Raw genomic sequence first — 12,481 nt, forward strand, 5'->3', positions numbered from 1 at the left:
TTTCCTGTGTCATTTCACATTTTTACACACAACTTAATTTCTGAGCTATTTGTTCTACTTTCTTTGGATGTATGAATTACTTTGAGTTGTTCCCAACATGTAGGAGAACTTGCACAATTGGTGGCTGACTAAATACTTTTTTGCCCCACTGTGGCACAGGGTGGAGTGACATCATATTGAAGCCTATGGATTAGGAACGGGATGTCACTTAAGTTTATATGTGAGTCAAGGCAGATGAGCGCATACTTTTGGCAACATCGTGTATAATTAAAAATAGTATTTCTTCTCTGAATAACTGAAATGTAGTTCTTAAAATAAGTCAACTATATAACTTTCTACTGCATCATATCACACAATTGTAGCAAATAAAAACAGCAGGTCTACATCTGTGAACATGTTTCCCTTGTCATTTTTGGCAGATGAAATGAAACATGTTTAGTGTCAGAAAGGTTTGTGTATGGAATCAACTTCGGTCTTGCTCACCCACCTGTTGCTTTCCCTTGGAGTATTTGTCAATGGAAACCGAATGGGCTGCCATCATGTTCAATGCAGATGCTGCATACACTGAGGCATTATAAATTGCACCAACAGGTAGCCTAAAGAAAAAACAATGTAAATTTATTTACAGAAACCTGTTAATGACCATGTCATTGTGGAGAAAATAATAAGTTTAAATGTCATCATTCCTTGTAAACCAAATTCATATGACGAAAGGATGATTGCTGATTACTTTTAGTAAAATTTATGATTAATTCATGATACCATTAAATCCCGAGGACAAACTGTGACATACATAACATATAAATTAAGGAGACAATAGCCAATATTCTCTGGTGTTGATGTGTGTGGTGAACAGTTGAATGCAGGGCTGGATTGGCACTCAGGCGTACCGTCTGCCCAGTGGGCCGATGCTGTAAAAATCGCTTTCTATTCAACTTCTTTTTCCTCAGAGAACGGCCCGCCCCTATTGTAGAGGGGCGGCCCATTGTCCCACAGTTATTATTAAGCGTAAACCAAACCAATCAGATCTTAGTACAAAAGCGCAGAGAGAGGTTGTAGAGTCAATGTTGCGGCGATGTTGAGATGTACTACTACTAAAGCACTGTTCTTTGGCTTCATGTGCGGAAGCCGCGAAAGTCAACTTAACATTCTTTGGTCAGTGCTACTTCGACGGTTAAATGAACATCAGGTGAGTCACTAAGCAAAACAATAACTTAAGGTGCACAACAAGTACAGTGGGTGCGGAAAGTATTCAGACCCCCTTAAATGTTCACTTTTTTATATTGCAGCCATTTGCTAAAATAATTTGTTCATGTTTTCCTCAATGTACACACAGCACCCCATATTGACAGAAAAAAACGGAATAGTTTACATTTTTGCACAGTTATTAAAAAAGAAAAACTGAAATATCACACAGCCGTAAATATTCAGACCCTTTGCTGTGACACTCATATTTAACTCGGGTGCTGTCAATTTCTTCTGATCATCCTTAAAATAATTCTACACCTTCATTGGAGTTCAGCTGTGTTTGATTATACTAATTCGACTTGATTAGGAAAGCCACACACCTGTCTATGTAAGCCCTTACAGCTCAGTGCATGTCAGAGCAAATGAGAATCATGAGGTCAAAGGAACTGCCTGAAGAGCTCAGACAGAATTGTGGCAAGGCACAGATCTAGCCAAGGTTGCTGCACTTTGGGTTCCTAAGCACACAGTGGCCTCCATAATCCTTAAATGGAAGACGTTCGGGACGACCGGAACCCTTCCTAGAGCTGGCCGTCCGGCCAAACTGAGCAATCGGGGGAGAAGAGCCTTGGTGAGAGAGGTCAAGAAGAACCCAAAGATCAGTGTGGCTGAGCCCCAGAGATGCAGTCGGGAGATGGGAGAAAGTTCGAGAAAGTCAACCATCACTGCAGCCCTCACCCAGTCTGGGCTTTATGGCAGAATGGCCCGACTGAAGGACTCCAAGATGGTGAGAAATAAGATTCTCTGTTCTGATGAGACTTTTTGGCCTTAATACCAAGGAATACCAATACAGTCCCAACAGTGAAGCATGGTGGTGGCAGCATCATGCTGTGGGGGCGACTAGTTGCAATCGAAGGAAAGGTGAATGCGGCCAAGTACAGGGATATCCTGGACAAAAACCTTCTCCAGAGTGCTCAGGGCCTCACACTCGGCTGAAGGGTCACCTTCCAACAAGACAATGACCCCAAGCACACAACCAAAATACAGGAAGTCCTCGAGTTACGACGCACTCGACCGACGAGGTTTCGACTTTACGACGCCCGTGCCTCGTCCGCCATTTTGTCCCAGCACCTTCGTGTTTCTGCTCAGCAAGTGCATAGTGCTTGTCTGCATTTGTGCGGCGGGAATATCTGCCTTTTTCGCCCTCCTTTTTTCACACTCTCAGCAGTAGTAAGTACAGGATCTTATATTATTATTTTAATGTATTTGAGTTTCTTTGTACGAAGCGTTAACCTTTCCTGCTACGGTCACCTGATCGTGGTCGGGAGACGCAGGGGTTAACTCCCTTCTCTCGTCGCACAGCTGAGCTGGGTGGCGGCAACAACGAAGGCACGAAGCACCGATTTGCTGCTTGAATGGCTTTATTAGCTCCTCTGCACATTCAACGTCAACGGGTCCTCTGCTAATCGCGACTCTTCCCCGGTCGCAGTCACTACACTTGCCACTGTACACACTCGCACCTGCGCGCACTCCTTCCTCCTCCGCAGTCCCGTCTCACTCACATATTGACGCCCACACACACACACACACACACATACACACTGAGCTTGCTGTCACAATCACGTGGAACAAAACCCGTAACAGAAGTATTTTGCCGTAAATTTCGACTTTAACGGTGAAATCCGATTTACGCAGAAATTCGTGTTACATCGCCAGCGTAGGAACGGAACTCGATTTCGTAAATCGAGGACTTCCTGTAACAGAGTGGCTTCAGAACAACTCCGTGACTGTTCTTGAATGGCCCAGCCAAAGCCCTGACGTAAACCCGACTGAGCATCTCTGAGAGACCTAAAAATGGCTGTCCACCAACGTTCACCATCCAACCTGACAGAACTGGAGAGGATCTGCGAGGAGGAATGGTAGAGGATCCCCAAATCCAGGTGTGAAAAACTTGTTGCATCATTCCCAAAAAGACTCCTGGCTGTATCAGCTCAAAAAGGGTGCTTCTACTAAATACTGAGCAAAGGGTCTGAATACTTATTTATGGCTGTGTGATATTTCAGTTTTTCTTTTTTAATACATCTGCAAAAATTTCAACAATTCCGTTTTTTTTCTGTCAATATGGGGTGCTGTGTGTACATCAATGAGGGGGGAAATTAACTTCAATGATTTCAGCAAAAGTATGTAAGGGGGTCTGGAAACTTTCCGTACCCACTGTAAGTTGGACACACACACACACACACACACACACACACACACACACACACACACACACACACAACTACTATGACACTACAAGGAAACACAAACAACAACCAATACTAACAATACACAGCTACAACCAGGGGCGTCGCAAGGCCTATTTTGCCTGAAGCCCCCCCTAAAAACTTCACAAGCACCCCCAAAAATATTTGGTAGAATGTGTTTTTTTGTCATAGCCCCCCTACAACATAATCTTCTGCCACCCAAAAATAGATTGTTGTTTCCTAAAAAGGCCGCCCCACCCCCACTGGTCGATGAAAATTAAGCATTCATTACAGTATATGAGCAAACAAACCGGCAGTACAATACCACTTTTCACGTTTAGAAACTTGTCTTCGACCCCCTCTTGACAATTGGCTTTTTGGGGGGAATCACACAACCTCTATTAACAACACACCCCAGCGACAATTACATTTTGGGACCAAAAATATTGTTATCAGCACCCATCATCATCATTTTTTTTTTGATGATGATGAAACGTTAAAACCGAGCAACGCCCCTGGCGACAACTATGCAGTCAAGCCTGAAATGATTCATACCCCTGGCAAATTTGAATTTTATTCAACCAGAATGTTTTTCTTCTAGTTTGGGGAAAAACAACAGGAATCTCTCCAAGAATATACGATGTACAAGAGGCTTCATTTTGAGAAAAAAAATATATTGCAGCTTTTATTTCCATTTGGCGGCGCAGTGGCCGACTGGTTAGCACATTCACCCGGGGGAGGACCCGGGTTCAAATCCGGCCTTGCCTGTGTGGAGTTTGCATGTTCTCCCCATGCCTGCGGGGGGTTTCGCCGGGTACTCCGGTTTCCTCCCACATTACCAAAAACATGCACGGTAGGTTAATTGATGATTCTAAATTGTCCATTGGTATGAATGTGAGTGCGAATGGTTTGTTTATATGTGCCCTGCAATTGGCTGTTCCCCCGCATTTGGCCCGCAGTTAGCTCGGATAGGCTCCAGCATACCCGCGACCCTAGTGAGGATAAGCGGTGTAGAAAATGGATGGATAGATATTTACATTTGAACAAAAAGTGGCATGTCCAAAATTATCCACACCCTTTGCAAACTGTGAATCTGGGCTATGGTGGCGGCAACATCAAGGCAGACAGTCCAACAGACACTGCCCCACTGCACACTGCTGAGTTCCACGGACGCAGCTCAAGCAGGATGCAACTTCTCCAGAAATGGCATTCGAAAGCCCACTTGGCCTTTGCAAATGCTTAAAAGGACAAATAAGAAGATTTCTGGTCACCTGTTTTCAAGGAGAAACAATCATTGAATTGTTTGGCCACATTGAAGTATCCTTTATTTGGCGTATTTTCAAAATTAAAAATCAATGTAAAAAGGCACGCCTTCAACCCTCAGAACACCATGACCACTGTCACACATGGTGGTGGGAACCTAATACACTTTGAGGGTGTTTTCAGCCAATAGACTCGGGAACCTAATCACAGAAAATGGCGCCATGAAAAAAGAGCAATACATCAAGATTCTCAACAACATCATCGGCAGTCTGCAGAGAAACTTGACCTTGCGCACCAGTGGACATTTCAGCACAACAGCAACCCAAAATACACTGCAAAAGTCATGAAGAAATGGTTAGCGGACAAAAACATTGTTTTGCAGAGGCCCAGCCAGAACCCTGACTTGAACCCAATTGCGAATCTGTGGAGGGGTGTAAAGATCAGGGTGATGGCAAAGGGAGCTCCTCCAACCTGAAAGTGTTGGAGCTCATCGCTAAAGATGAATGGGCAAAAATATCAGTGAAAACATCCAAAAAGCTCGTCAGCAATTATAGGAAACTCTTGATTGCTGTAATAGCAGATGAAGGCTTTTCTGTTGATTTTTAGAGAAGGTTATGACTAATTTCGGACATGCCACTTTTTGTTCAAATGTATATAAAAGCTGATGAAGAATGTTTTTCCACAAAGAGGACTCTTGTACATCGTTTTATTATCATCTGGGAGATGCTCATGTTATTTCCCGACCAGAAAAAAAACAGGTTCAATAAAAGTAACTGAAAGTAAATAAGTCCAAATTTGCCGGGGGTATGGAAAATTTCGGCCGTGACTCAAACCAAATGTCGCTTGGCACGCTGGGATGCCCACCATATATAATGATGCCCAGTATAATGGACTGACATGGGGACATTAACAACTGCATCGATGCAGTGGCAGACCATAATCAGAAAATAATTACGGCCCACGAAATGAACATTATGTGGTATGTCTGTCTTAGCCCAATGTCAATGACAATGTAACAATTTTGGGTGGATTGTGTGAATGTGAGTGCAAATGGTTGTTTGTTCGTATGCGCCCTGCGACTGGCCTGGCAACCGGTTCAGGGCTGTACCCCGCCTCCTGCCCGATGACAGCTGGGATGGGCTCCAGCACGCCCGCGACCCTAGTGAGGAGAAGCGGCTCAGAAAATGGGTGGATGGTCATGCCTGGAGAATGGCCGCAGGAATTACATGTTAAAGAGACAACCGTGTGTTTGGAAATGCCAGAAGTAGCGGAACCCATTTTCACCTTCACAAATTCAAGTTGCACGCGGTGAAAAGCCTGTCGCACACCAAAAAAAAAAAAAAAAAAAAAGCTTTTTTAGAAAAGGATTTCCCGAAGTATTCTGTAGTGGACAGCGCCATATATCAACCCGAGAGCGAAAACATCCCACAGATTGGCGTCGCCACTTTACACAAAAGGAAATACCGTTATTGTAATACTAATAATGTAATAATACTCAAACGTAATATCACAGCTAGCGATGTGGTCACTGTAGAAAGATCCACTTTTTAAACAAGTGTGTGTAGTTTATTTTTTTTCGTATTTTGTTTGAACCTTATCATGAGTTCATGAAGCGGAACTGTTCTTAAGCCAATACACAAATGCATGTTATCACTTTTTAAAAGGAGCCAGCATCTTCTGACCTAAATAAACAGAATTGAGTTGCTCTATCAGGCAAATTCTGGAAATATGTATTAGAGATTTCAAAAATATATATAATATGTGAGATTTCAATACGGTACGGTGACCGACTGGTTAGCACATCTGCCTCACAGTTCTGGGGACCGGGATTCGAATCCCGGCCCCGCCTGTGTGGAGTTTGCATGTTCTCCCCGTGCCTGGGTGGGTTTACCACGGGTACTCCGGTTTCCTCCCACATCCCAAAAACATGCATGATAGGTTGATTGAGGACTCTAAATTGCCCGTAGGTGTGAACGTGAGTGCGAATGGTTGCTTTGTTTTTACGTGCCCTGCGATTGGCTGGCGACCGGTTCAGGGTGTACCCCGCTTCCCGCCCACAATAGCTGGGATAGGCTCCAGCAGCCCACGACCCTAGTTAGGATAAGCTGTAAAAGAAAATGGATGGATTCCGTGACCTGGATGACTAAGAATCTATGCAGACAAAGAAAAAACACAATTTTTAGCAAGAACATTGGTATGTTTTATTGATATTGTGACAGCAAGCTAAACATGACTTACACAACATCATTATGCTTGAATTAGAATACTGTAGTGTACCTAAGGGGGGTAAAACGCTGTGTTGAGTAAATTTACTTCTTTGCTTTCCACAACAGTTATTTGATTTTTTTAAAGACATTTTCATCAACTGTCCTTTTCTCATAAGCCTAAAGGCAAACGTGTATATGATGTTATTACTTGATTATAAACAGGCCTACATCCAACTCCAGCCCTTTCTTTGCAGGTATCTCGGTTGGTGCCTTGCATGACTGGCCAAATGTTTTCGAAAACAAAAATGTAACTTTAATATACTGAATAGAAAATGAAATAAGATGGAACAGCAAGCATTAAAAGGGATAGTCCCATGTTATAGTGTCAGAATGGTTAAGATTGTTTTGTAATTGTTTTTTTAAGTTTTCAATTTACCACTGTATAAATGGTAATGTCTCCCTTTCCTCCTGTCTAGTCAAGCCAGGCTCTTGAGGTAGCAGTAACACAGACAGAAATGACATATTGACATATTCATTACTACATAACATACATATATATACACTAGACTTGACACCGATCTGATCGGTATCGGCCGACAATTAGGATTTTATGCTGATTTTTGGCAGATCATGTGATTCTGTTGGCTTCATCAAGCCGTGACCTCCAACTCTCACTGGAGCGGTTCACAGCAGAGCGTGAAGCGGCTGGGATGAGAATCGGCACCTCCAAATCTGAGACCGTGGTCCTCAGTCGGAAAAAGGGCGGCGTGCCCTCTCCGGGTCGGGGATGAGATCCTGCCCCGAGTGGAGGAGTTCAAGTATCTTGGGGTCTTGTTCACAAGTGAGGGAAGAATGGAACGGGAGATCGACACTTTTATCCTCATACTTTTGATCGACGGATCGTTGCGGTGTCCGCAGTGATGCAGACTTTGTATCGATCCGTTGTGGTAAAGAAGAAGCTAAGCCGAAAGGCGAAGCTCTCGATTTACCGGTCGATTTACATTCCTACCCTCACCTATGGTCACGAGCTGTGGGTCGTGACCGAAAGAACGAGATCCCGGATACAATCGGCCGAAATGAGTTTCCTCCGCAGGGTGTCCGGTCTCTCCCTTAGCGATAGGGTGAGAAGCTCGGTCATCCGGGAGGATCTCAGAGTAGAGCGGCTGCTCCGCCACATCGAGAGGAGCCAGATGAGGTGGCTGGGGTATCGGATTCAGATGCCTCCCGGACGCCTCCCCGGTGAGGGGTTCCGGGTACCCCGGGGACGACCCAGGACACGCTGGAGAGACCATGCCTCTCGGCTGGCCTGGGAAGCCCTCGGGATCCCCCCCGGAAGAGCTGGATGAAGTGGCTGGGGAGAGGGAAGTCTGGGCATCCCTGCTAAAGCTACTGCCCCCGCGACCCACCTTGGATAAGCGGTAGAAAATGGATGGATGGATGGATCCTGATCGGCTTTAATGTCATAATTCGCCGATCCGATCAATGACGTCATTGATTGGCTCCGCAAAAGACATTGACTCCGCGTTGCCATCGTGTACAGTATATTTGAATCCATAAACTAGGTTATTTTTAGCCATGTCGCGCGTCCTTTGACGTAGTACTGTAAATATCTGACCACCAATAAAGTTATGTAAAAAAAAAAAATATGTCAGCGGTGTGGGACAGACAACACGTCTGAGACGGTCAACAGTAATGCGTGGATCAGACTACAAGACAAATTTAGTCTTTCACAATTGCACTCGGTCAGACGACTGCAATAAAATCTTGTGTTCCGATACCACCGCATCCCATCTTTTCGGATCACTGGGCTTTATCTTGTCAACTCAAATGTGACCGGATACACTCGTTACCATGACGACGACGACGACGACAATGGATTGCGCCGTGTGTATTATAGGAACAACATGGGCGGTTACCAGTGCTCCGGAGAGAACTTTAATTCAAGGATTGCTTGAGGTATGTTCACGTACTTTTAATACGATTGCGACTCGCAAGCAGGCAACAAAATGTTAAGAGTTTTGGTGTGCAAGTAATTTAATTACAATACAATTATTTCATTACAGTAAATTAGCAACCATTATTTGTCATGTAATCTTGGTTTGACCTGACTGATAGGAATACATGACCTGAATAGAGAATACTTTTGAAGATACTCAGTATCCAGTACACAAGTATATACCGTAAATGAACAAGTCATTTCGATAAACACATTGCTCCATCTTGCGACCGGATCAGCGATCGGTTATCGTTTTTTTTTTTTAACTCTGCGATCAGCCCCCAAAAATCCTGATTGCGTAAAGCCTAATATCCACCTCACCAAAATAATGAATTAGGTTTGGGATATTAGTAAAATGAGTTTGTTGGGGTTTTTTTCAGGGAAAACATACATAAACGACTCGACGGTTGTGCACTGGTAATTATGAAGAGCTGATTTAAGGCAGAACTGCTGTGTGTCCCCGTCCAGTCCGGTCCTCGATGAATGACAACTATTAAAAACAAGACCTTGCGGGAAAAGTCTCATCAAATAAGGGATTACAGTGATTTTGACATATATAAATATATGGCGTCACAGTGCAAAACATTACGTAGAACAACAGATCTTTCCATGCTTCACTGTTGCTCTTCGAGCTAACTATCGTGTTACCCTGGACCTACTTTTAGCACACTCTCAAAGCTCTTAGCATTTAGCTCTGTGCCAGCTACACGGATGTTATTCTTTTGTTTTGTTTTTGGGTGCTAAAGGGTGATCACGTACGACGGAGCCTTGGGTGTAAAAGTTATATTATTACTGCCACACGAAGTAATTCATGATGCTGATTTGCTCGCCTGTAACACGTTTGGCAATACAAATGGGTAGATGCGAATGTTAGCTAGCATCTGGGCCAGGTGCTAGCTAACATTCGCAATACAGCTCACTGTTATTCGTAAGTGGCTCGCCTACTGGTACGACAGAATGCAAACCGCCATGTTGGTTTTTTTTTTTTTTTTTTCTCGACATAAGCACTCCCAAAACTAGTTGTTGCGACTTACGGAACTCAATAGCGGAGGTGTATTGTAAACCTGACGTCGATGCCGAGTGTGAAATTACTGGGCGGTGGAAAGAGCTGTGGGTTTCTCCGTTCATTTTTCCGGTCACAAGCTCTGGTATAAACGTGATGTAGCTGTATGCTAGGAAGCGGCAGTGTGCGGTTCAACTGCGTGTATGCTCTGAGGTTATCTCGCGCTTTCAGACACCAGTCGTTCATGGAGGACAGCTGCCCTCTTATCCCTCCCCTTCACGCGAGCATTCGGGCTGTCGGGCCTCTTTTTGAGCGTTAGCCGTGTGACTTTCCATAACCCTCGTCCAAGCGGCAACATCTTTTTTTTTTTTTTTTTTTTCCCCCACCCTCCTTCCCTCGCATACAGAATGCCTTTTTTCCACAATGCTGTCCTCACTCAGAAAGCATCTGCTGTCCCCGCAGAGTTCGCGTTTCTCGCCCCGGGCCATATTTGCGTACGGCACAGATTGTTTGATTGATAGGGACGGAAAAGAGGGATTTTGAGTGACAGCTTACCTGAATGCCAATCTTCGTCACACTGACAAGCGGCTGCAGCAATCGGGACCCGCAGTTGTCGCGGTGCGTCATCGCGTATAGGCACGCAGGGACGTTTGCCACATTAATATTTATAAGGTGGGCGGTCAATGACGTTCTGCAGCACTCCCGACTGCCTCTGCACGAGTCGGAGTTATCTGGCCAATGACCGTCTCCTGCTGGTCAGCCATTGTTTTGACACTTTCATCTTGTTTTAGCTGTTCCCGTTGACGCCAATGCACAAATGGACACATTTTGTTTCATATAGGAAACAGGAATTAGTGAACAATTTATCTTATCTTGTGTAGCGTCACATCCGCTACAGTGTGAGGAATACGTTTGTGCATCCTTTGAATTTCTGACATTTCTGCATGAATTGGTCATGAAGTGTGGCCTGGTCGGATCGTCATTTAAATCACGAGCGTAATCAGAGGCCGCTGAAACGTAATACGACACAAACAACTCGGTTTTCCCATTTCTTGCTGAAATACCATGTAAACCTTCCAGATTTTCCAAGAACCAGGTGTGAGCCAAACCTGGAGTCCGAATCAATGAGACAAGACTTGGAGGTGTGTGTGTGTGTGACTGAAAGCTGCTCTGGCCCCTCGAAAACACACCAGTTTAGAATTGTCTATTATCAAGAAACATTGCCTGATGTTTATCATCAAATGCGCTCTCAGAAGACCGACAATGAAGAACTGTATAAAGCAGGAAATGGTGAAGAAACAATCTCGAAAAGTCTTGATATTCATCAGTCATTTGAAGTTCGCGTGGATGTTCCACTGCACGACATACGAATCAAAGTGGAATTGTTTGCCCTGTGTGGAGGGGAAAAAATGGCAAAGCACAGCAAGATTAAAACTTTATCCCAACTGTGAACCATGGCGGCGGAAGCATCATGGCACGGGCGTGCTTTTGTAACTCAGAGCCTGGACAGCTCGCCATTATCAATCGAAAAACCAAGACATTTTGCAGAAGACCTCGAGGCCACCTGTCCAATTGAGTGTTGCAACAGGACAATGTTCCAAATCACGGAAGCAACTCAACAACAGAATGACTTCAGAAGAAGAAAAGACTTGTCCTGGAGTGGCCCAGTCGAAGTCTGACCTTAAGCCCATTGAAATGCTGTGGCATGACCTCGAGCGCTGTTCACACCAGACCAGGAATCGGGGAAAAGTCATCCCCATCGTTGTGCACATCTGATCTGCAACTACAGGAAACGTTTGGTACATGTTATTGCTGCCAAAGGAGGGTCAACCAGTTATTAAATACAAGGGCTCACTTACTTGCGAGCTACTACTTACTACCGCCCTGTTCTGTGAATGTTGCCATATTATGCCCTGTCGAAATATCCAATTGTTGATGTATTAGTTTAAGATGACTCTTTATTCTTGTGATTTCGATAAGATCAGACTACATTTTAGGACCACTTTGTGCATCCATTAAAGAAATTCCAAAGGGTCAACCGAAATACGTGTGTTTCCTCCCACTGTATATGCGCAGTTTCACATGACCAAACCTGGGAAACAGGTTTACGGACTCTCTGTGTTTGCTGCAATAACGAGCATAACTACGGGTTGATAACACGATAGTCGGAATCCAAACTTGCTAAAATGTTGTTTTATGTAGGGCTGGTGTCTTCGGACAAAAAATGTAATACATGGATATTATTTATCAATACAAATGAAATATGTCAATACGAACGAAGCCTTAAACACATCTTCGGTAACCCTTGAAGTTCCCACAGCTGCTCTGTCCCGGTTTCCTGCTGTTGGGCTTCGCTACTCACCCGTGCCGGGAGGAAGCGTTTGGACCCCTTTTGCCAAATGCATAAATCGGTTGTGCAACCCTTATCGGGCTGGGCAAATTAGACAATCAATTACAGGAACAATACGCAAACAGATATACACACGTATTTCCACAATGGCCTTTAACCAAACATTTTTATGGTGTGTGGGAGACAAATCAAGTAAGGTTATTAGTAAACGAAAACTAATCCAATAACTAA

At 44.3% G+C, this 12,481-nt stretch overlaps 2 protein-coding genes across 8 annotated transcripts in view; one reads left to right on the top strand and one right to left on the bottom strand.

The window, feature by feature from the left end:
• Positions 1 to 11,965, bottom strand: part of pknox1.1 (pbx/knotted 1 homeobox 1.1) — a 68,667-nt gene extending 56,702 nt beyond the window's left edge. For 2 of the 7 annotated variants that reach the window (XM_061692097.1, XM_061692095.1), the window contains exons 1-2: positions 10,456 to 10,541; positions 488 to 596 (exon numbers count right to left, since the gene is read on the bottom strand). In XM_061692097.1, the coding sequence (XP_061548081.1) occupies positions 488 to 541 (54 nt within the window). In that variant the 5' untranslated portion in view covers positions 542 to 596; positions 10,456 to 10,541. The other 5 variants (XM_061692094.1, XM_061692093.1, XM_061692099.1 and 2 more) reach the window with 4 other exon arrangements.
• The window catches only part of tmprss3a (transmembrane serine protease 3a), a 125,863-nt gene that overhangs the window by 109,473 nt on the left and 3,909 nt on the right, over positions 1 to 12,481 (top strand). The window lies entirely within an intron of this gene.

Source organism: Phycodurus eques, chromosome 12 (genome assembly GCF_024500275.1).
Source record: "Phycodurus eques isolate BA_2022a chromosome 12, UOR_Pequ_1.1, whole genome shotgun sequence".
Lineage (NCBI taxonomy): Eukaryota > Metazoa > Chordata > Actinopteri > Syngnathiformes > Syngnathidae > Phycodurus > Phycodurus eques.